The 24,420-nt window shown below is 46.9% G+C and overlaps 2 protein-coding genes and 1 pseudogene across 2 annotated transcripts in view; 2 read left to right on the top strand and 1 right to left on the bottom strand.

The window, feature by feature from the left end:
- The window catches only part of LOC140419472 (uncharacterized), a 37,232-nt pseudogene extending 21,624 nt beyond the window's left edge, over nucleotides 1–15,608 (top strand).
- LOC140421366 (uncharacterized) overlaps nucleotides 1–24,420 on the top strand; it is a 522,678-nt gene that overhangs the window by 143,689 nt on the left and 354,569 nt on the right. The window lies entirely within an intron of this gene.
- On the bottom strand, nucleotides 675–24,064 carry LOC140419478 (uncharacterized). The gene is given in 5 exon segments (XM_072503361.1): nucleotides 675–2,104; nucleotides 17,134–17,209; nucleotides 17,211–17,333; nucleotides 21,354–22,489; nucleotides 23,909–24,064. Coding segments are annotated over 4 exon segments (1,788 nt in total). The 5' UTR covers nucleotides 22,193–22,489; nucleotides 23,909–24,064; the 3' UTR covers nucleotides 675–1,354.

Raw genomic sequence — 24,420 nt, 5'->3', positions numbered from 1 at the left:
ATTTGGAGGAAAATGTAACTGGTCTGATTAGTAAGTTTGCAGACGACACAAAGGTTGGTGGAATTGCGGATAGCGATGAGGACTGTCTGAGGATACAGCAGGATTTAGATTGTCTGGAGACTTGGGCGGAGAGATGGCAGATGGAGTTTAACCTGGACAAATGTGAGGTAATGCATTTTGGAAGGGCTAATGCAGGTAGGGAATATACAGTGAATGGTAGAACCCTCAAGAGTATTGAAAGTCAAAGAGATCTAGGAGTACAGGTCCACAGATCACTGAAAGGGGCTACACAGGTGGAGAAGGTAGTCAAGAAGGCATACGGCATGCTTGCCTTCATTGGCCGGGGCATTGAGTATAAGAATTGGCAAGTCATGTTGCAGCTGTATAGAACCTTAGTTAGGCCACACTTGGAGTATAGTGTTCAATTCTGGTCGCCACACTACCAGAAGGATGTGGAGGCTTTAGAGAGGGTGCAGAAGAGATTTACCAGAATGTTGCCTGGTATGGAGGGCATAAGCTATGAGGAGCGATTGAATAAACTCGGTTTGTTCTCACTGGAACGAAGGAGGTTGAGGGGTGACCTGATAGAGGTATACAAAATTATGAGGGGCATAGACAGAGTGGATAGTCAGAGGCTTTTCCCCAGGGTAGAGGGGTCAATTACTAGGGGGCATAGGTTTAAGGTGAGAGGGGCAAAGTTTAGAGTAGATGTACGAGGCAAGTTTTTTACGCAGAGGGTAGTGGGTGCCTGGAACTCACTACCGGAGGAGGTAGTGGAGGCAGGGACGATAGGGACATTTAAGGGGCATCTTGACAAATATATGAATAGGATGGGAATAGAAGGATACGGACCCAGGAAGTGTAGAAGATTGTAGTTTAGTCGGGCAGTATGGTCGGCACGGGCTTGGAGGGCCGAAGGGCCTGTTCCTGTGCTGTACATTTCTTTGTTCTTTGTTTATATCTTGATCATTTAATTTCATGACAGAGGTATCATTGTGTGTAAGTCAGTAAGAACTGTCAGCATGAATTAATCAGCACTTTCTAACTGGAGATATTAGTCAGTGGAGCCTTTCAGATGTTGATTTGGAGATTTTACATCAGAGATCAATTAAGGTTGACGTAAAAGTTTATAATTTCATTATAAACAGGATCCTGTTGAAAGCTCTGATAGCTGGTGGTGTTTTTAAAAAGAGACACTGCAAGTCTCGAAAACCAGTGACAATATCTCCAGTATATGAAACTCCATCTAGCTATAAGGGTTGTTAACATCAGCAAAAACAAACACAGTATTGTCAGACTATCAATCCTGGATGTGATTAACAGCAGTAATAACAGCAGAACCCAACCCCTGCAGTTATTTATGAACTCGCTGATGTGTCAGCAGGCTGGATAGCCAATGGAACCCTTTGCCACACACGGAGCAGGTGAACGGTCTCTCTCCAGTGTGAACCCGCTGGTGTGCTTTGAGGTTGCCCGAATGCTTGAACCTCTTTCCACAGGAAGAGCAGGTGAATGGCCTCTCCTCAGTGTGAACTCGCTGGTGTGTCAGGCAGTGGGATGACTGAGTGAATCTCTTCCCACACACAGAGCAAGTGAATGGTTTCTCCCCTGTGTGAACTCGCTGATGTGCAGTGAGTTCAGATGACGATCTTAACCTCTTTCCACAGGAAGTGCAGCTAAATGGCCTTTCCCCAGTATGAATTCGCTTGTGTACCACCAGGTTGGCTGACTGAGTGAATCCCTTCCCACATACTGAGCAGGTGAATGGCCTTTCCCCAGTGTGTATTCGCTGGTGTTTCAGCAGGTCAGAAGATACGGTGAATCGCTTCCCACAATCTGAACAGGTGAACAGTCTCTCCGTTGTGTGAACACGTTGGTGTTTACTGAGGTGGGATGAATGCCTGAACCTCTGTCCACAGTCAGTGCAGCTGAAGGGCCTCTCCTCCGTGTGAAACCGCTGGTGTGACATGAGACAGGCTGACTGGGTGAATCCCTTCCCACACAGAGAACAGGTGAATGGCCTCTCCCCAGTGTGACTGCGTTGATGGTTTGCCAGCTGGTATTGAGAATTGAATCGTTTACCACAATCCCCACAATTCCACAGCTTCTCCCCAGTGTGAGTGCGTCGATGGAATTCCAGCCGGGATGGATAATTGTATCCCTTCCCACAGTCGTCACATTTCCACCGTTTCTCCATAGTGCCTGTATCTTTGTCTTTCCAGGTTAGATGATCAATTGAAGTCTTATCAACAGAGAACACATGTACAGTTTCTCCTCACTGTGAATGGTGTGATTTTTTTAATAGACTGTGAACTGGTTAAAGCTCTTTCCACAGTCAGTTCACTGGAACACTCTCCCTCAGGTGTACGTGTGTCGGTTCCTTTCCAAATACTGGTGTTTGAAATCTTCTCCCACGGACAGAACAACCAAACGTTTCTCCGTCCACATTCAAAGGCCAGTGATATTCAGATCCTTATTTCTTCAAAAATTATTCAGATCCGGATAAATCTTGTCAGATCTTGCAATGATGTTCCTTCCAGTCACCTTCCCCTTCTAATAGCCTGCAAAAGCAGATTACAAAACATTTCACAAGTGGAGAGCACAGAATAGACAAGTCGAGATTCTATGTAATATTTCTATCTCTTTTTCCCCAAATGTTGTAAATCCCTGTCCTTGCACTCTCTCTCTCTCCTCCCTGAACTGAATTCATACCCATCTCATCATTTATTTCCTCAACTTCAACATTTCCCCCCTTCCTCGCCTCTGCCTGGATGCAGTTCTGGGCAGAGCGAGAACAAAAATCAGCGATACAATCATTTTCTCTCCTGGTCACTGGGGCCCAGAAGCCCCGCCCACTCTCTGTGCCACCACGATGGCCCCTCAGGCACCGTATTCGCCACGTAACCAAGATGGTGGCCTTTAACCGGGGCCTGTTTCCGGTCAAAAGTCTCGAGCTGTAACCGCGGGACCTGCAGGTTGTTATTCGGGGTTTGTGGCCCACACTGAGTGTTAATGAACCCGCTCCGCCCACCCGCCGCTTCCCCTTCTCACCGGCGGCCGAGCAACAAACAACCCTCTGTTCAGCGTCATCCCTCTGCGCATGCTCCACACTGTGTGCGACTGCGCATGCGTCCCAGTCCTCTGTATTGCAGATTGGGGGCTTTCTCCACTGCCAGGAATGATGGGTAAATGACCCGCCATGGATATGTGCAATCAGTTAATATTTGCTCATTGTAACCCCGACACCCGATCGGAAAGCAATTGTGCATATGTACTTCACCCACATATGTACAACTATTCTTCAAGCTTTTATGGTCAGGGAGTTTAAATCTAACAAAAGCTCTGTGGTCTCACATACTGCATTGGAACGTGCAATATAAGCATTTCCCTTGGGCGTTCCAATGCTAAAATTAAAGATTTAACATGTCTGAATGTTGCCCAGAACACACCAAGTGGCAATGTAATCGAAATGCCTCCGAAGCATTTCAGTGTGGCACTGTAACATACAGAAATAAACATAATTCATCGACAGCGTGGATTTAAGTGGGGTGCTCTTTCCAAGGGCCGGTGCAGACTTGATGGGCCAAATGGCCTCCTTCTGCACTGTAAATTCTGATTCTATGACAACAATTTTCCCAAATCCCAACTGTGATAGGGCTGAAATCTCAATGAGACTTTATGTGCGTCCAGCTCCTTAGGCTGGATATAGTGAGGTAAGCGTTTGTGAAGCAAGTTTTGTCACAGTCCATGTAGTTGAATGGGTAGATAATGAGGCTTTAATCTCAGGATCATCATTTTGAATTGCGTGTTGGGTGATTAATTTTATGTTTCTGAAAAGAAATACCTTTTCAGTTGATTTTATTTACTACGCAGACATGGAGGCTGGATTTTGGAGGGCCAATACAGTTTGGAACTAATTTATGCAGAAACCAAGTTCACAGACCTTTAGCATTCATCATAAAGACAGAAAATGGGAATTAGTGGAGAATGGAGAGTCCCCCAGATAGCAGTAATGACAGCAAAACTAACCTCTGCAGTCACATGTAAACTGGTGTGTCAGTCGGTAGTGCCCCTGACACACCAGCACACACACTGGGGAGAGGCCAAGGTGGGCCAGCACTAGGAAACAGTGACTCTTAAATCTGTTGGACTGTTGTAAAAATCCAACGGTTTATAGTCATAGAAGTTACAGTGCAGAAGGAGGCCATTCGGCCCATCGAGTCTGCACCGGCTCTTGGAAAGAGCCCCCTACCAAAGCCCACACCTCCACCCTATCCCCATAACCCAGTAACCCCACCCAACACTAAGGGCAATTTTTGGACACTAAGGGCAATTTTAGCATGGCTAATCCACCTAACCTGCACATCTTTGGACTGTTGGAGGAAACCGGAGGAAACCCACACAGACACGGGGAGAACGTGCAGACTCCACACAGACAGTGACCTAAGCCTGGAATCAAACCTGGAACCCTGGAGCTGTGAAGCAATTGTGCTAACCACTATGCTACCGTGCTGCCCTATATAATGACCTTCGGAGAAAGCCCTATCTAATGACCTTCGGAGAAAGGAACTACAACCTATACAGATCTGGGCGTGCATGTCCACAGGTCTTTGAAGGTGGCAACACAAGTGGACAAGGTAGTCAAAAAAGCATACGGAATGCTTGCCTTCATTGGATGGGGCATTGAGTATTAAAACTGGCAAGTCATGCTACAGTTGTATGGAACCTTGGTGAGGCTGCACTTGGAATATTACGCACAATTCTGGTCGCCACACTACCAGCAAGATGTGGAAGCTTTGGAGAGGGTGCAGAGGAGGTTTACCAGGATGTTGCCTGGTCTGGAGGGTGTTAGCTATGTGGAGAGCCTGAATAGACTCGATTGATTTCATTAGAAAGATGGAGGTTGAGGGGCGACCTGATAGAGGTCTACAAGATTAAGAGGGGCATGGATAGAGTGGATGGGCAAGCACTCTTTCCCAGGGTGGAGGGGTCAGTCGCCAGGGGACATAGGTTTAAGGTCCGTGGGGCAAAGTTTAGAGATGTGTAAGGCAGTTTTTTTTACGCAGTGTGGTGAGTGCCTGGAATGCGTTGCCAGGGGAGGTTGTGGAAGCAGATACATTAACGGCGTTCAAAAGGCATCTTGACAAACACATGGATAGGATGGGTATAGAGGGATACGGCACAAGGAAGTGCTGAGGGTTTTGGCAAAGGTTGGCATAATGACTGGTACAGGCTTGGAGGGCTGGAGGGTCTGTTCCTGTGCTTTATTGTTCTTTGTTCTAACCCAGTTTGGATCTACAAAAGACTTTGGTCTCTATGGGAGGAGAGAGATAAAGGTGAAATTAGCAGGGAGAAAGAGATTTTACATAACCATAAATCAACCTGAACTTTGACAAAGTTTCACAGACACCTAATTTCACCACATTGAAGAATGATGGTAGCAGGAGTATGCAAACATCAGCACCACCGAGTTCTCCTCCAAGTCACACATCATCCTGACTTGTCTGACATCCAGTACTCAATGAACAGAAATGTCCTCTATTTAAATATTGGGAAAACTGAAGCTATTATCTCCACCCATTGTTACAAACTCGCCACTGACTTTGTCTCCCTGGCTTAGGCTGAACTGGACAGTTTACCACCTTCATGTCAGGGTTTACATCCCAGCTGAGCTTCCAACAACATATCAGCTTTATCACCAAGACCACACTATTTCCACCTCAGTAATAAAAACAGAAGATATCCGAAAAACTCAGCAGCTCAGGCAGCATCTTCAGAGAGAAAGAAAGTTAATGATTCAGGTTGTGATGGTCCTCAGCAGAAGGGAGGAAATATGGAAATGTAATAGGTTTGGAGTCGGTGAAATGGTGGGGGGAAGGGGAGAAAAAAAAAAGGTCTGCGATAGGATGTCTCCACCTGAGAACTTCGCACAACTTTGCCTCTCCTTCAGCTCAAACATTCCTGAAATTCTCATCCATTTCTCTGTTACCTTCTGGACTTGACTATGCCATAACTTTACTATCCAGCCTCCCACATTCAACCTCCACACACATCAGATAATCCAAAACTCTGCTATCGGTATCACAGCCTAACCGCTTTGTCACAGCACAGAAGGAGGCCATTCAGCCCATTGTGTCTGCACTGGCTCTCCACCTCCCCCAAACCCTGCATATTCTTTCGTTTCGAGCCATAATCCAATTCCCTTTTGAATGTCTTGATTGAATGTTCCTCACAAGACTTGTTAACTTTTTAAAACTTAATTTACAGGAATGTGGTCGTCGCTGGTTAGACCAGCATTTCTTGCCCATCCCGAGTTCCCCTTCAGAAGGTGGTGGTGAGTTGCCTTCTTGAACCACTGCAGTTCTTGAGCTGTAGGTACACCAACTGTGCTGAGAGGGCGGGAGGACCAGGATTTTGCCCCAGCATCAGTGAAGAAACGGCAATATATTTCCAAATCAGTCTGGTCAGTGACTTGGAGTGGGATCTCCAAGTGGTGGAGTTCCCAGGTATCTGCAGCTCTTGTCCTTCTAGATGGCAGTGGTCCTGGGTTTGAAAGGTGCTGTTTGAGGAACCTTGGTGAGTTACTGCAACGCATCTTGTAGATGGTACACACGGCTGCCACTGTTCGTCAGTGGTGGAGGGTTTGAATGTTTGTGGAAGGAGGAGCAATCAAGTGGGCTGTTTTGCCCTCGATGGTGTTGAGCTTCTTGAGTGTTGTTGGCGCTGAACTCATCCAGGCAAGTGGAGAGTATTCCATTACACTCTTGACTTGTGCCTTGTAGATGGTGGACAGTCTTTAGGAAGCAGGAGGTGAGTTACTCGCCATAGGATTCCTAGCCTTTGACCTGCGCTTGTAGTTACAGTATTAATATGGCTAGTCCAGTTTCTGATCAATGGTAACCTCCAGGATGTTGATTGTGTGGGATTCAGTGATGGTAATGCCATTGAATGTCAAGGGGCAGTGGTGATGACGATACTGAGTTCTTTCTGCCCTCAGTTTGGTCTCAGTCAAACCCTGAGTCAGATTGTAAGTATTGACTTATTTTATTTCAAATAGCTTGCGAACTCCACTCACTCTGATAAAAAGGCAGGAGACAACACGTCTCTTGAAACTTCCAGAGTGAGTGAGACAAAGGGAGCACAGCATCTGGTTTCACATACATGGATTCAGCGTCAGGTTTCACATACCCACGACCAAATAAGGTGACGGTAACAAATGCAAGATTCTCAAAGGTCTTTCTCACACATTCCTTGACCTGGCCATATAAGCTGACCCTGGGGCCCCTTTCACCCAGCATTCTCTGCACAAAGAACCAGTCCTAATGGACCTAATGCCCATCCCCCTTCTTCCTCTCTTGAATCCCACTTGCAGGCTGCACATTAAGATTTTACTCCTAACTTGGCCTAACTACCCATCATGCCTTTCTGTTCATTTCCTCAGTGAGACCCTCTCTTGAAGGAGATGGTGATTGCCTGGCACTTGTATGGTGCAAATGTAACTTGCCACTTGTCAGTTCAAGCCTGGATATTGTCCAGGTCTTGTTGCATTTGGACATGGACTGCTTTAAAATCTGAGGAGTCGCGAATGGTGCTGAACATTGTGCAGTCATCCGCAAACATGCCCACTTCTGACCTTATCATGGAAGGTCATTGGTGAAGCAGTTGAAGATGGTTAGGCCGAGAGATCCGAGATAAAAGCCTTTCGCTGTGGTCATTATAATAATAATCTTTATTGTCACGTCGGCTTACATTAACACTGCAATGAAGTTACCATGAAAAGTTATCCACACTGTGCATGTCAGTCAAAACCCCACCCTTCGTTCATTCCAATTGATTGGAGGACCAGCCGCTCTCGCTCGGTTCTGTGTGAGAAAGTTTCTCTTCATGTCTCTGTTGCTTCTTTCCTCAATTAACTATAGCCTCCATCTATATTCTCTCTGATCTATATCCTCCCATTCTTGATTCTTCCATGAATGTAAAGTTTCTCTCTATCTACTCTGAACAGGCTATTGGTTTCAAATACCTCTATCAAATCTCAAACGATGTCTCCTTTACCCATCAATGCTCTGCTTATTGACTTACATGGTGATGCGCAATCAATTACTCTCCAAGACGAAGTGATTCATAACTTGAGGGCAGCACGGTAGCATTGTGGATAGCACAATTGCTTCACAGCTCCAGGGTCCCAGGTTCGATTCCGGCTTGGGTCACTGTCTGTGCGGAGTCTGCACATCCTCCCAGTGTGTGCGTGGGTTTCTGCCGGGTGCTCCAGTTTCCTCCCACAGTCCAAAGATGTGCAGGTTAGGTGGATTGGCCATGATAAATTGCCCTTAGTGTCCAAAATTGCCCTTAGTGTTGGGTGAGGTTACTGGGTTATGGGGATAGGGTGGAGGTGTTGGCCTTGGGTAGGGTGCTCTTTCCAAGAGCCGGTGCAGACTCGATGGGCCGAATGGCCTCCTTCTGCACTGTAAATTCTATGATAACTGAAGGCTTTAATCTGCTAGAACTCTTCCCCAGCAGCTTTGATACAGAAAGTGAAGGCTGCTGGGACGGCACCGGTTCTTATACGCCACCTCTCAGGGCGGAACTATGTCCAACTGCCAACAGTAGACTCCTGGGTCTAACCAATGGTCATCCACCTCTTAGGTACCGCAATACCTGGTACTACCACACATGGCTGCCGCTAAATTAAAAGCTCCAATTTAAAAATTGTATACGTTTTCAAATCCTTTTTTGGTCTCCCAATCTATTTCCAGTAACACAGATCTTCAAGTACCATTCTCTCCTCTTGCTGCCTGCTCCAGGATCAGTAAAGTGAGTTCAAGATAATTTCTCATGAACAAATCCATCAGTGTGAGTGTAGGATAGACATTCCCCCCATTCTCTCCTCCTGCTCCAGCATCAGTAAAGTGAGTTCAAGATAATTTCTCCTGAAGAAATCCATTGCTGCATTTCCTTCCTGAAGCCACATTTGTCCACTGGGGCCCGGCACCGGGAGAAAGCGGCAGCTGCCGTTATGTTGGGTGTTGAGGCGGTGCCGCTAGTTTGTTATTGGGGATGTTGAGGCCTCCACTGGGTGCTTGTGAAGCCTCCCCTCCCACCCACTGCCCCGAACGCTGCCTCCGCTTATCCACCTCTTTCCCGCCTAGACAAACAAGCGTCTGTCCCTGGATGTGAGCTGCACTACGCAGGGCCCACATCACAATGCCCGGGGAGTGATTGACGGCAGCTCCAGACCAATAGGAGGAGGGGGCGTGTCTGGAGGACTGAGCAGGAGCAGCTGGTCTTCCAACCAATCAGAGTGAATAAGGGGCGGGACCAGACTGTGACTGAAGCATGCGCAGTGCGGGTAATGGCGATGGCGTTTTTTTGTTCAGAAGGGAAGTGAGTGGAGCCGCGAGGTGGGAGGGACTGGACGCGGCGGAGTGACCGGGGAGGCGTCACAAACACCCAGAGGAGGCCTCCTAATAACCCAGAGCTCATAATCATCCAGTGGAAGCCACAGTGGAGACTTCGGACCCCAAATACGAATCCACCTTTGTAAGTAAATCACTATTTGGTTCATCACCTAAAATCTTAATATCTCCGAAAAACAATCGTTATTTGAAGATTAAAAGTCACAAAGTAAAGAGAAACCAATGACAGAATATTAAATTTTACTCATTACTGGAAGTATTAAATGCGGTGGAAATTACTGGCATTGTCAGGATGTGCATGGTTTAGTCCTGGATGTGACTGACAGCAGAATCCAAACCCCTGCAGTCACTCTGGGGGAGATGGTGGAGCAGTGGTAATAGCGCTGAATGTGTCACCCAGGAACTCAGGCTAATCGAAATGTAGTAAATAGGAGCAGTAGGAAGGCCTTCGAGCCTGCACCACCATTCATTATTATTCTGGCTGATCATCCAAATCAATAGCCTCATCCTGCCTTCCCCTCCATATCCTTTGATCCAAGTGCGACATCTAACTGCTTCTATAAAATATCTATTTCTTGAAAACTCTGGGAACAGCGGAGAAGCTGCTGAAATTTAATGAGTGTTCATTAATTGCAATTGAAATCTAAACTCCGTAATGGTGACCAACAAAATGTCATCATTCATTGTATAGAGTTATAGAATCATACATCACATTGTGTCATTTTCCTCCATTTTTTTTTGCAGTGTTAGAAGAGGAGAATTTGCAGAAAGAAATCTCAAACTAAACATCACATCAAGATTTAACAGAATCACTCAATTCAATTGAATATCATCGGTCTTTCAATGTAGGAGAAATGCTTCCTGTTCTCTCTGTGGGGAAAGATTTCAAACATCATTGTGACTGGAAAAGCACCGAGACACACTTACCGGAGTGAGAGTGTTCCAGTGAACTGACTGTGGAACTCACAAAGAGGCAAGGCTGTACTTTAATTTAATAATAATCTTTATTGTCACAAGTAGACTTACTAACACTGCAATGAATTACTGTTAAATGCCCTGGGTCGCCACACTCTGGCGCCTGTTCGGGTACACAGATGAGAAATCAGAACATCCAAATTACCTGATAGCACGTCTTTTGGGACTATTGAAGCAGCAGTGATAATCACTGTGCTACCGTGCCGTGCTGTGTATGGATGAGGCTTCCTCTGATTGTCCAACTTGGAGAGACACAAGGAGACCCAAAACATGGGGAAACCGTGGAAATGTGGGGACTGTGGAAAGGGATACTGTTCCCCATCTGTGTTGGAAATTCATCGACGCAGTCACACTGGGGAGAGGCCGTACGCCTGCTCTCAGTGTGGGAAGGGATTCACTCAGTTGCACCACCTGCAGAGACATCAGCAAGTTCACACTGGGGAGACGCCGTTCACTTGCTCTCAGTGTGGGAAGGGATTCACTCGGTTATCCCACTTGAAGACACATCAGCAACTTCATACTGGGGAGTGGCCATTCTCCTGCTCTCAGTGTGGGAAGGGATTCAGTGAATTTTCCAACATGGACAGACATCAACAAGTTCACACCGGGTAGAAGCCGTTCACCTGCTCCAAGTGTGGGAAGGGATTCAGTGAATTATCCAACATGCAAAGACATCAACGAGTTCACACTGGGGAGAAGCCAGTCACCTGCACCCAGTGTGGGAAAGGATTCAGGAGTTCATCAACCCTGCGGAAACATCAGCAAGTTCACACTGGGGAGAGGCCGTTCACCTGCTCTCAGTGTGGGAAGGGATTCAGTTGTTCATCCAACCTGCAGACACACCAGCGAGTTCACACTGAGGAGAAGCTTTTCACCTGTTCTCAGTGTGGGAAGGGAGTCATTGATTCTTCGAACATGCAGAGACATCAGCGAGTTCACACTGGGGAGAGGTCATTAACCTGCTCTCAGTGTGGGAAGGGATTCAGTGATTCATCCAACCTGCGGAAACATCAGCGAGTTCACACTGGGGAGAGGTGGCTTTCCTGCCCGCAGTGTGGGAAGGGATTAAGTGATTCATCTACCCTGAGGAAACATCAGCGAGTTCATACGGGGGAGAGGCCATTCACCTGCTCTCAGTGTGGGAAAGGATTTACTCAGTTATCCAACCTGCGGAGACACCAGCGAGTTCACACTGGGGAGAGGCGGTCCACTTCACAATGTGAGACAGGATTGCATGTTTCACCACACCTGCTGTGACACCAACAATTCCACAACCGATTCCAGAGGTTGGATTCTGCTGTTATTGTTTCTGCTCTACACCCAGGACTGCATTTTGTTCATTCTGACAGGTGGTCAGTGGGGATGGTCGGAGGGTTTCTTTCTGCTGGACTGACCGGTCTCACCACTTTGCCTCCAGTGGGCTGATGCTCTTTGAGCCTTGTTGCTAATACCTGACTTCAAATTGCACAAGGATCACAGAGTGAAAGGGTGTTTGGAAGTTTGAAGATATTTGTTCCCATTTTAGTTTGCAACCCCCCCAAAAGTGTGCCACGTTGCCATGGAGATGAACCATGGCAGTTACATGGTTCTTTTGTTTAATTTATCTGGGTGTTCCTCACAGAAGAAAACTATTCTGATATGAGGGGCAAGTTGTCTGAGGTGGACTGGGAAACTGATTGGTACAAGGAGTACCTAATATTTAAGGAATTATTACATATTTATCGGGTCGGTTAGCTCAGTTGAGTGGACGACTGGTTCGTGATGCAGAGCAAAGCCAACAGGGAGGATTCAACTCCCGTACTGAGTTTATTCATGAAAGCCCCGCCTTCTCAACCAGGCCCCTCGCCTGAGGTGTGCTGACCCTCGGGTTAAATCACCTCCAGTCAGCTCTCTCTCTGTCAAAGGGGAGAGCAGCCTATGGTGCTCTGGGATGTATGTGACTTTTATTTCACATGTATACAACAAATATAGATTCCTTTGTGTAAAAGTGATGCAACCTTGGCTAACAAGAAAAGTTAGGTTCCATTCGATCAATGGAAGAGGCTCATAACATGGTCAAAATAGTAGTAAACCTGAGGATTGGGAACTTTTTCAGAATTCAGAAGAGGAGGACCAAGAAACTGATAAAGAGAGAGAGAAAATTGAATATGAGAGCAAACTGGTGAGAAACATAAAAACCCACTGGAAAAGTTTCTCCAGGAATGTGAAAAGGAAAAGATTAGCAAAGACCAATGTGGGTCCATTCCAGGCAGAGACAGGAGAGTTTATAATGGGGAGTAAGGAAAAGGCAGAGAAACTGAACAATGTGTGTCTGTCTTCACAGAGGAAGATACAGAAATTGTCCCCAAAACACCAGAGAACCAAGGGACTGGCGGAGATTAGTATTGGTGAAAAAGTCGTACTGGAGAAATTAATGGGGCTGAAAGTGAATAAATCCCCAAAAGCTAATGATCGACATCCCAGAGCGTTGAACGAGGTGGCTGTAGAGATCTCTATTCCTCATTATAGAACATACAGTGCAGAAGGAGACCATTCGGCCCATCGAGTCTGCACTGACTCACTTAAGCCCTCACTTCCACCCTAACCCAATAACCCCTCCCAACCTTTTTGGACATTAAGGGCAATTTAACGTGGCCAATCCACCTAACCTGCACTCTTTGGACTGTGGGAGGAAACCCACGCACACACGGGGAGAATGTGCAGACTCCGCGCAGACAGTGACCCAGCAGGCGATCGAACCTGGGACCCTGGTGCTGTGAAGCAACTGTGCTATCCACTGTGTTACCGTGCTGCCCGATAAATTCTCCTGACTCTATCTGTGTCGGACAATCCTTTGTCTTAGCTAAACGTTGCCTTTTTACGTACTTATAGAAACTTTTACAGTCCATTTTTATGTATTTTGCGAGTTCATATTCATATTCTATTCTCCCTCGCTGTCTCAGTGTCTTGGTCCTTTGCTGTATTCTAAAATCCTCCCAATCCTCAGGTTTATTCCTATTTCAGATAACTTTATCGGCCTTTTCTTTCAATCTTATACAAAACTTCACTTCCTCTGGTCGTCATGGTTCTCTGTCGTTTTGGGGTTCTTGTGCCTTGAAGGAATGTAAACTGTGTAATAATGATTGAAAGTCTTATCCATTGCCTGTGGACTGTCACACCTTTTAATGTATTTACCCCAATCCACCTCAGCTAATTTGCCCCTTCTACCTTCATAATTTTCTTCAAACTTAATACCCTGGCTTCAGATTGGAATACCTCATATTCAATATTCTGGTCACTCATCCCTAAAGGTTGTTTTCCAGCACGATTATCAATTAGCCCTTTATCATTGCATAATATTAGATCAACAAGAGCCTGTTCTCTAGTCATTTCCTCAACTTACTGCTCTAGAAAACCTTCCCTCACACACTCCAGAAACTTGTCCTCCACAGCATCAGTGCCCATTAGGTTTACCCAGTCTATATACAGATTGAAATCACCCATTACCTTTTTACCCATGCTACATGCTTCTCTAATCTCCTGATTAATACCATGTCCCACACTACCCCTACTGTTTTGATCTTGAACAACGATGAGTCAGAGTACAGGAGGGAGACAGACAAACTAGTGGAGTGGTGCAATGACATCAATCTCTCCGTCAACGTCAGCAAAACTAAGGAGCTGGTCATTGACTTCAGGAAGTGTCGCACAGACCCGTTTGCATCAATGGTGCCAAGATGGAGATGGTTGACAGCTTCAGATTTCTCGGTGTGCACATCACGAACAATCTGTCCTGGTGCACACACATCGACGCTATGATCAAGAAAGCACAACAGCGCCTATTCTTCCTCAGGAAACTAAGGAAATTCGACATGTCCACATTGACTATTACCAATTTTTACAGATGTATAGAAAGCATCCTACCTGGCTGCATCGCAGCCTGGTATGGCAATTGCTCAGCCCAAGACCGTAAGAAACTTGAGAGTCGTGAACACAGCCTTGTCCATCACACAAACCTGCCTCCCATCCATAGATCCATCTACACCTCCCACTGCCTGGGGAAAGCGGGCAGCATAATCAGACCCCTCCCATCTGGTTTATTCGCTCTTCCAACCTCTTCCATCGAGCAGGCGATACAGATGCCTAAGAACACACACAAACAGATTCAAAAACAGCTTCTTCCCCGCTGTTACCAGACTCCTGAATGACCCTCTTCTGGACTGATCTGATCTCTTCATACATCTTCTGTACTGAATAGTACTACACTTCATAAACTTCATCTGCTGTCTATGTATTTACATTGTGTATCTATCGTATTTACATTGTGCATCTATTGTATGTCCTATGTTTTACATGTATGGAAAGATCTGTATGCAGAACAATACTTTTCACTGTACCTCGGTACGTGATAAACCCAAATCCAATCTGATGAGCAGTTCTTCCCAATATTTCCTGCCTCTTGCTGTTTCTTGGCTCCACCCAAACAGATTCCACATTTTGTATTCCTTTTTTTTTTTTCCCGGAATAAGAGGCAATTTAGCGTTGCCAATCTACCGACGTGTACATCTTTGGTTTGTGGGGGCGAAACTCACGCAGATACGGGGAGAATGTGCAAACTCCACACGGACAATGACCCAGAGCTGGGATCGAACCTGGGACCTCGGCGCCATGAGGCAGCAGTGCTAACCACCGCCACTGTGCTGCCCTTCACGTTTTGTATTCCTGATCTGAGATCCACCTTTACTAATGTTTTGATGCCATCCCTTATCCGAGCAACACCACCTCATTTTCCTTTTTTCCTGCATCATCAACAAACTCAGTGACCATACCTTTGGTCCCATCATCAAAGTCATTGATATGAATTGTGAAACGTTGAGGCTCCAGCACTGATCCCTGTGACACACCGCTCATTACATCTTGCCAACCAGAAAATGGCCTATTTGTGCCGACACTCGGTTTTCTGGCAGCTGGCTAATCTTTCCCTGTGAAAGACAGTTCTGGGATTAAAGGCTGCCAGACTGTGAAAAGAACGGAAGTAAATCCTCGGGAATGAATCATCACTTTGGACTGATTCTGAGACAATTAAGTTTCGACTTCCAGGGCAGACTAAACTATAATCAGGAAATGCGTTTTAGATTGTGTAAAAGGGCAAAGTTCCACTTTATAGTTTACTGAGTAGGTTTCCGAGTTAAAGTAGCTTCTAGTTTGTTTGTTGCATTAAAAGTCATAAAACTTGAAGTCCCGTTGTGTTGACTTAGAATTTGATTTTTTTTCTAAGAAGTTGCTGACCTTTGGGCAGCACGGTAGCACAAGTGGATAGCACTGTGGCTTCACAGCGCCAAGGTCCCAGGATCGATTCCCCGCTGGGTCACTGTCTGTGCAGAGTCTGCACCTTCTCCCCGTGGCTGCGTGGGTTTGCTCCGGTGCTCCGGTTTCCTCCCACAGTCCAAAGATGTGCCGGTTAGGTGGATTGGCCACGATAAATTGCCCTTCGTGACCAAAAAGGTTAGGAGGGCTTATTGGGTTACAGGGATAGGGTGGAAGTGAGGGCTTAAGTGTGTCGGTGCAGACTCGATGGGTCAAATGGCCTCCTTCTGCACTGTATGTTCTATGATCTTTATGGAGATCTTAATCCACAAATTTTGTCTTCCAATTCGAGCCTCGGGCATCTTTCTGTCTCTATTGCTCATGTCAATGACAGTGAAGTGATGGAGCAGAGGGCTGAATTTAGCTGAGAATAACAACGGGGCCCGCACCCCAGTGGGAAACTGCCATGGGATTCGCACTAATAGAGACAGGAAGATGCTGGAGGACTGACTCGGAACTGGACCTCCAGCCAATCAGGGGCAGGGGCTGGAACGGTGATGGGCTGATGGTGATGTGACCCCCAGGGTTCAGCGCCCCTGTATCCAAAGCGGGAAGTCACGGGAACAGGGTAGAGAGGAGCTGAAGGGAATCCATTTGGGACCCAGAACATTGTGAACATCCTGTTACTCTGGTTGTCTTTGATCCTCAAGTAACTTTCTGTGAGGTTTTTTTAACCATGTTCTGTTTTGTCAAGGAACTCTTAACAGGAAAATATTTAAAAATAAAATAATCTTTTATTGTCACAAGTAGGCTTACATTAACACTGCAATGAAGTTACTGTGACAAGCCCCTCGTCGCCACATTCCGGCGCCTGTTTGGGTACACTGAGGGAGAATTCAGAATGTCCAATTCACCTAACAGCACGTCTTTCAGGACTTGTGGGAGGAAACCGGAGCACCCGGAGGAAACCCATGCAGACACAGGACAACATGCAGACTCCGCACGGACAGTGACCCAAGCCAGGAATCTAACCTGGCTCCCTGGTGCTGTGAAGCAACTGTGCTAACCACTGTGCTACCGTTCCCACAGCATTTTCTAATTGAAGATGTTAATCAGAGGAAGCGTTCAGCCACTGAATTGTAGAGTTTATACAAAAGACTAATTCAGGAGTGGAGTAAAAATTAATAATTTTATTGTTCACTGTTCCTTTGGAAGTTCTTGAATTGAGGAGTAAGATCACAGATGATGCTTTTAAAATGGACACTGCCATTACAAAAAGCAGCGATATATCTGGAATATTAAACTCCAGCCAGTTAACATTAGAAGGAAGAAAGTAAATATTGTCAGACTGTCAATCCTGGATGTGATTAACAGCAGAATCCCAACACCACAGTCACTTATGTACCTGCTGGTGTGCCACCAGGTATTGTGACCAAGTGAATCCCTTCCCACACACTGAGCAAGTGAACGGCCTCTCCCCGGTGTGAATTCTCTGGTGTGTCACCAGGTGTTGTGACTGAGTGAATCCCTTCACACACACAGCAGGCGAACGGCCTCTCTCCAGTGTGAATACACTGGTGTGTCAGCAGGTTACATGAGTGACTGAATCCATTCCCACAGACCGAGCATATGAATGTCTTCTCACTAGTGACTTTACTGATGTTTCTGCATGTTGTTTAACTGAGTGAATCTCTTCCCACACACGGAGCAGTTTAACGGTCTCTCCCCAGTGTGAACTCACTGATGTATCAGCAGAGTAGTTGTCTGAGTGAATCCCATCCCACACACACAGCAGTTTAACGGTCTCTTCCCAGTGTGAATTTGCTGGTGTGCAGTGAGGTTAGATGAACACCTGAACCTCTTTCACAGGAAATTCAGCTGAAAGGTCTCCTCAGCGTGAACTAGCTGGTGTGACTGGGGGAGAATGACTGAGAAACACGGAGCAGATAATTTTCCTTTTACCGGTGTGACTGTCAATGGTTTTCCAGCTGTGATGGTAACTGAATCTCTTCCCACAATCTCTACATTTCCAGAGTTTCTCCATGGTCCCGGTGTCCTTGTGTCTCTCCTGGTTGGAGGAAACCTGGGATTACTCCCTGCTGTGAATGGTGTGATGTTTTTTCAGGCTGTGTTATTGGTTAAATCTCTTTCCACAGTCCGTTCACAGGAACACTCACTCGGGTATGTGCGTCTCAGTGCTTTTCCAGTCACACTGATGTTTCAAATCCTTTCCCACAGACAGAACAGACAAATATTTCTCCTTCCACATTGCAAGTCGATGATATTCAAGTCCTGATGAGTAGCATGACTCTTAAAGATCTTAAAATCCTCCCTTTCTGATACCTTTCTGATATGGGGCTGGTTTAGCACAGTGGGCTGAGCAGCTGGCTTGTGAAGCAGAACAAGGCCAGCAGCGCGGGTTCAATTCCCGTTCCAGCCTCCCCGAACAGGCGCTGGAATGTGGCGGGTCTTTTCACAGTAACTTCATTTGAAGCCTACTCGTGACAATAAGCAATTTCCATTTCCCTGTAAAAGGAATTGTACAGAAGTTCCCACTGTCAGTAGAGGGCAGCAATTCAGAGCAGACAATTCTCGTTTCTGTTCGGTATTTTTTTCCTCTCTTGATTCCCATTTAACTCCGTCTCACAAACTCTCCTTCAATCATTTTCTCCGCTGGTCACTGGGTTGTTGAAACTCCACGCACTCTGTTCCCTCACCAAGATGGTCACACACTTGCCCCGCTCGCTGAACAGTGCCAGCTTTATAAGGTCATATGAAATGGCAACAGCGTGGGCCATTCAGCCCCTCAGGCTGATCTGATTCTGCCCTTCATTCCACTTCTCTCCCCGTCCCCATAACCTATGACTGCCCAGTGGATCAAATATCAGAGTTACTAACTCAGCCGGTGACCCAGCCGCCCTGCTCTCTGAGGAAGTGAATTCTGTTTTAAAATGCTGCTCAGACCAGTGTGTTTCTGAAGTCCCGCCCACTCCCTCTTTCCTCACAAAGGTGGCCACTCATGCCAAGATGGCAGCCGGTTAGCTGGGTAACCTGGGCCTGGCACTGGGGAAGAAGCCCTGCCTCATGATCTGCCCTGACTCCCACTCATACGATAGTGGCCGGTGAAACCCTTAGCTCCGGGCCTGTCATCATAGGCAGGCAGGGTAAACAGGGGGCTTGAGGACACCATGGAGGCAGCCACTCTCTCCATGACACAGTCTCTGGAAACTCCTACAGCCTCCAATTCTTCAAACATATGAAATAGGAGCAGGAGTTGGCCACTCGGCCCCTTGAGTCTGCTCCGCCATTCAATAAGATAATGACTGATCCGATTGTAACCTCAACCCCACATTCCTGCCCACTCCTGGATAAACTTTCATCTCCATGTTGATCAAGAACATATCTAACTGTATCTTAAAGATATTCAAAGATTCTGCTTTTATTGCCTTTTGAAGGTGAGGGTTCCAGAGACTCTCAACCCACGGAGAGAAATAAAATCTCCTCAGCTCCATCTTAAATGAGTGACTCCTGTTTTAAATAGTGACCCTGAGTTCGATTCTCCGACAAGAAACATCCTCACCACACCCACCCAGTAAAACTCAGGATCTGAAAGGATCGACCAATTTGCCATTTACTCTTCTAAACACCAGTAGATATAAACCTAACCTCTCCAACCTTTCCTCAGAAGGCAAGCAGCCCATTCCTGGAATCCGTCTCGTGAACCATCTCTGAACTGATTCTGATTCTACTGCATTTACATATTTCCTTCAGTAAGGAGACCAATACTGTTCACAATGCTGCTGCTGGGGTCTCTCAGTGCTGTTCACAATGCTGCTGCTGGGGTCTCTCAGTGCTGTTCACAATGTTGCTGCTGGGGTCTCTCAGTGCTGTTCACAATGCTGCTGCTGGGGTCTCTCAGTGCTGTTCACAATGCTGCTGCTGGGGTCTCTCAATGCTGTTCACAATGTTGCTGCTGGGGTCTCTCAGTGCTGTTCACAATGTTGCTGCTGGGGTCTCTCAGTGCTGTTCACAATGCTGCTGCTGGGGTCTCTCAGTGCTGTTCACAATGTTGCTGCTGGGGTCTCTCAGTGCTGTTCACAATGTTGCTGCTGGGGTCTCTCAGTGCTGTTCACAATGCTGCTGCTGGGGTCTCTCAGTGCTGTTCACAATGTTGCTGCTGGGGTCTCTCAGTGCTGTTCACAATGTTGCTGCTGGGGCCTCTCAGTGCTGTTCACAATGCTGCTGCTGGGGTCTCTCAGTGCGGTTCACAATGCTGCTGCTGGGGTCTCTCAGTGCTGTTCACAATGTTGCTGCTGGGGTCTCTCAGTGCTGTTCACAATGCTGCTGCTGGGGTCTCTCAGTGCTGTTCACAATGCTGCTGCTGGGGTCTCTCAGTGCTGTTCACAATGTTGCTGCTGGGGTCTCTCAGTGCTGTTCACAATGTTGCTGCTGGGGTCTCTCAATGCTGTTCACAATGTTGCTGCTGGGGTCTCTCAGTGCTGTTCACAATGTTGCTGCTGGGGTCTCACAGTGCTGTTCACAATGATGCTGCTGGGGTCTCTCAGTGCTGTTCACAATGTTGCTGCTGGGGTCTCTCAGTGCTGTTCACAATGTTGCTGCTGGGGTCTCTCAGTGCTGTTCACAATGTTGCTGCTGGGGTCTCTCAGTGCTGTTCACAATGTTGCTGCTGGGGTCTCTCAGTACTGTTCACAATGTTGCTGCTGGGGTCTCTCAGTGCTGTTCACAATGTTGCTGCTGGGGTCTCTCAGTGCTGTTCACAATGTTGCTGCTGGGGTCTCTCAGTACTGTTCACAATGCTGCTGCTGGGGTCTCTCAGTACTGTTCACAATGCTGCTGCTGGGGTCTCTCAGTACTGTTCACAATGCTGCTGCTGGGGTCTCTCTGTGCCCTGTTCAGCTGCAGCTTAACCTCAATAATCACAACAATCACATTTTATTAGCTTTTCTAATTACTTGCTCCAATTACTGACACCTTCCTCATCCCCCACCCACATCCATCCCTCCACCATTGGCAGCCGTGCTTTCAGCTGCCGAGATCCGGAATACCTTCCCCAAACTTCTCTCCTCCTTTTAAGATACTTCTGAAAATCTATCCCTTTGATCAAACGTTTTATTTATATAAAATAAATTTAGAGCACCCAATTATTATTTTTTTTCCAATTAAGGGACAATTTAGCGTAGCCAATCCACCTACCCTGCATATCTTTGGGTTGTGGGGGGAGAATGTGCAAACTCGACATAGACAGTGACCCCAGGGCTGGGATTCAAACCCAGCTCCTCAGTGCTGTAGTCCCAGTGCTAACCACTGTGCCACATGCCACCTGATCAAACATTTAATAACCTGTGAAACAGCTTGGGACATTTTATGATGTTAAAGTTTCAGATTATAAACTTAAAGCTGCTGTTTCACTTTCAGTCAGGAACAGATCCCAGTTTTACACCAATCTCTGATCTGACAGCAGGTTTCCAGCATTCACCATTGCTCTCCCTGACTCTGAACACAGTTGTAAAGGAGCTTGTGTTCCGTGTCTCGGAGCTCTGAACCCGAGAGAGAGCGGCTGGGACACATTTCTTACACACCTCAGGATTAACCCACACATTCAATCCTCAATGTGATTACAGCAGCAATAAACAAGAATCCAATCTCTGCTTTCACCTGTGAACCCGTTGGTGTGTCAGCAGGTTAGACGACTGAGTGAATCCTTTTCCACACACTGGACAGGTGAAAAGTCTCTCCCCAGTGTGAGTGCGTTGGTGTGTCAGCAGGTGGGATGAAGCAGTGAATCTCTTCCCACACTCGGAGCAGGTGAACGGCCTCTCTCCAGTGTGAGTGCGTTGGTGTTTCAGCAGGTGGGATGAACAAGTGAATCCCTTCCCACACACAGAGCACGAGAATGGCCTCTCTCCACTGTGAACTCGCTGGTGTGTCAGCAATGCGGCTGATCGAGTGAATGCCTTCCCACACACAGAGCAGATAAATGGCCTCTCTCCACTGTGAGTGCGTCGATGTCTCAGCAGATTGTCGCTGCTTTTAAAGCTCTCCTCACAGTCAGCACATTTATAAGTTCTCATATTGGAGTGAATACGCTGGTGTCTCAGCAGGTTGGATGAATTAATGAATCCCTTCCCACACATGGAGCAGGTGAACGGCCTCTCCCCAGTGTGAATTCGCTGATGTACAGTCAGTTCAGATGATTTCCTGAACCCAGTCCCACAGTGAGAGCATTCGAATGGTCTCTCGTCGGTGTGAACACGTTTATGGGACATCAGGTCCCCAGAACTTTTATAGCACTTCCCGCAGCCTGGGCATTTAAAAGGTCTCAGGTCACTGTGAACTCGCTGGTGTTGCAGCAGGTTGGATGACTCTCTGAATCCCTTCCCACACATAGAACAGGTGAATGGTCTCTCCCCAGTGTGACTGCGTCGATGAGTTTCCAGCTGGGATGGCCAATTGAACCCTTTCCCACAGTCCGCACATTTCCACCGTTTCTCCATGGTGCCAGAGTCCTTGTGTCTCTCCAGGGTGAAAGATCAGTTAAATCTTCATCCACACAGACACATGTTTCTCCCGCTGTGAATATTTTTCAAGCTTTGCAACTGGTTAAAACTCATTCCACAGTCCACCTACTGGCACACTCTCACTCGGGTATATGTATGTGTCTCTCAGTGCTTTTCCAGTCACACTGATGTTTGAAATCTTTTCCCACACACCGAACAGACAAACATTTCTCCTTCCATATCAAAATCCTGATGCATCAAATGGCTCTGTCAGATCTTGAATCCACTTCTATCCTGTAAAAGGAGTTGACAAATGTCATTATTGTAAGTCCTGGATAGAAATTTGAAACAGAAATTCCAGTTTCAGTGGAACATTTTTGATCCCCAACCCTCTTCCCAATACAGAATCCAGTTAAGTTTATTTCCTCCACTCCCAGTTTTCTATCTCCCACTTCTCTGACTTGGTTTAGTTCTCCAGCTTCTGTTTGCAGACTGAGAATAAAATCAATGAGTCCATCATTTTCTCTCCAGGTCACGGGCCTGAAGCCCACCTACCCAACATCCCTTCACTAAGATAGCCACACATGTACCCTGCTGGCTGGACAAGACTCCCCAAGCTCCACAAGTGGTTAGCACTGCTGCTCCAAGGCGGCGAAGACCCGGGTTCGATCCCGGCCCCGAGTCACAGTCTGTGTGGAGTTTGAATATTCTCTCCGTATCTGCATGCATCTCACTCCACAACCAATGGCAGCCGGTTTCCAGGGTAAATCCCCTGCCAAGCCACCTCAGAACTCATCGATTCGGAGCGGAAACAAGTTATTCACGGTCCCAAGGGATTGCCAATGAAATAGGAAGTCAGGACTGATCAGGGAGCTTTCCTTTCTTCCAATTAAGGGGTAGCACAGGAGCACAGCAGTTAGCACTGTTGCTTCACAGCACCAGGGTCCCAGGTTCAATTCCCGGCTTGGGTTACTGTCTGTGCGGAGTCTGCACGTTCTCCCTGTGTCTGCGTGGGTTTCCTCTGTGTGCTCCGGTTTCCTCCCACAAGTCCCGAAAGACATGCTGTTAGGTGAATTGGACATTCTGAATTCTCCCTTAGTGTTCTCGAACAGGCATCGGAATGTGGCGACTGGGGGGCTTTTCACACTAACTTCATTGCAGTGCAAATGTAAGACTACTTGTGACAATAAAGATTATTAAAACAAAACCACAATCAGTTCAACCACAGACATTAAGCCACAGCGTGCAGATGCCTGATGTGTCTGTTCAGCCCACCCAGCTCCCTTCATTTTATAACCCTTAATACTCTCGCCTCACAAACTTCAATCAGTCTCAGTTTTTTAAATTTTCTACTGACAGAATTCCAGATTTCACTATATTTTCTGTGAAGCGATTTCTGACATTGCTCCGAAACAGCCCAAGCTCAGTTAAATAAATATCACTGATTTGGACATTTAAATGGTGACAATTGTTTTACTCTTAACAGGTTATGTAACAAAATTTCAGAAACATAATAATTTGAGTAAAACACTGCGGAAGCTGGAAATGTGAAGTGAAAACAGAAAGTTGTGGAAATCCTCAGCAGGTTTGGCAGCTTCTGTGAAGAGAGAGAGTTAACATTTCCAATGCAATCTTGATTCTTCAGAACTGAGTGTTTGCAGCATTATGATTGTACTTTCCAAACATACTGAATGTGAACTTTGTGGTTCTTACTGATATCTGGCTGTAAATCTGATTTCAGACCTTCCTCTGAACACTTTTCAACCTCAGCTCCAGCTTAGTGTCCTTCACTAAAGACCCGGATAGAAAATCCCGCCACAAGATGCCGCCGGGTGACCCGGGGCCTTGTCACCAGAATGGAAACCCCACCCACTTCCTCTTCCAATACTAAAATGGCCGCACCAGCGCTCCGCTCCGCGAACAAAAGACCCGACTTCCATTCCCAAGGTGGTGGCGGTCGCCCGAGTGACCCGGGTTCTGTCACCGGGCAGGAATCCCCGCCCAATCCTTCATCCCTAACAAAGATGGCCGCCGCAGCGCTCTGCTCCAAGCACAAAAGACCCGACTTCCTTTCTCAAGATGGCGTCCGGTCGGCCTGGTAAAACCAGACCTGGATTGCCCTCTTCCTCTTGGTCGGCACATGCCATCAATCGCTGCCATTGTGAGCTGGAGCATGCGCAGTGCGGGTATCAAGCTGGACTCAGGCGGGTGAGTGGAGGCCCCAA

The sequence above is a fragment of the Scyliorhinus torazame genome, chromosome 5 (assembly GCF_047496885.1).
Source record: "Scyliorhinus torazame isolate Kashiwa2021f chromosome 5, sScyTor2.1, whole genome shotgun sequence".
NCBI lineage: Eukaryota > Metazoa > Chordata > Chondrichthyes > Carcharhiniformes > Scyliorhinidae > Scyliorhinus > Scyliorhinus torazame.
This window is presented reverse-complemented; position numbering and strand designations above follow the sequence as displayed.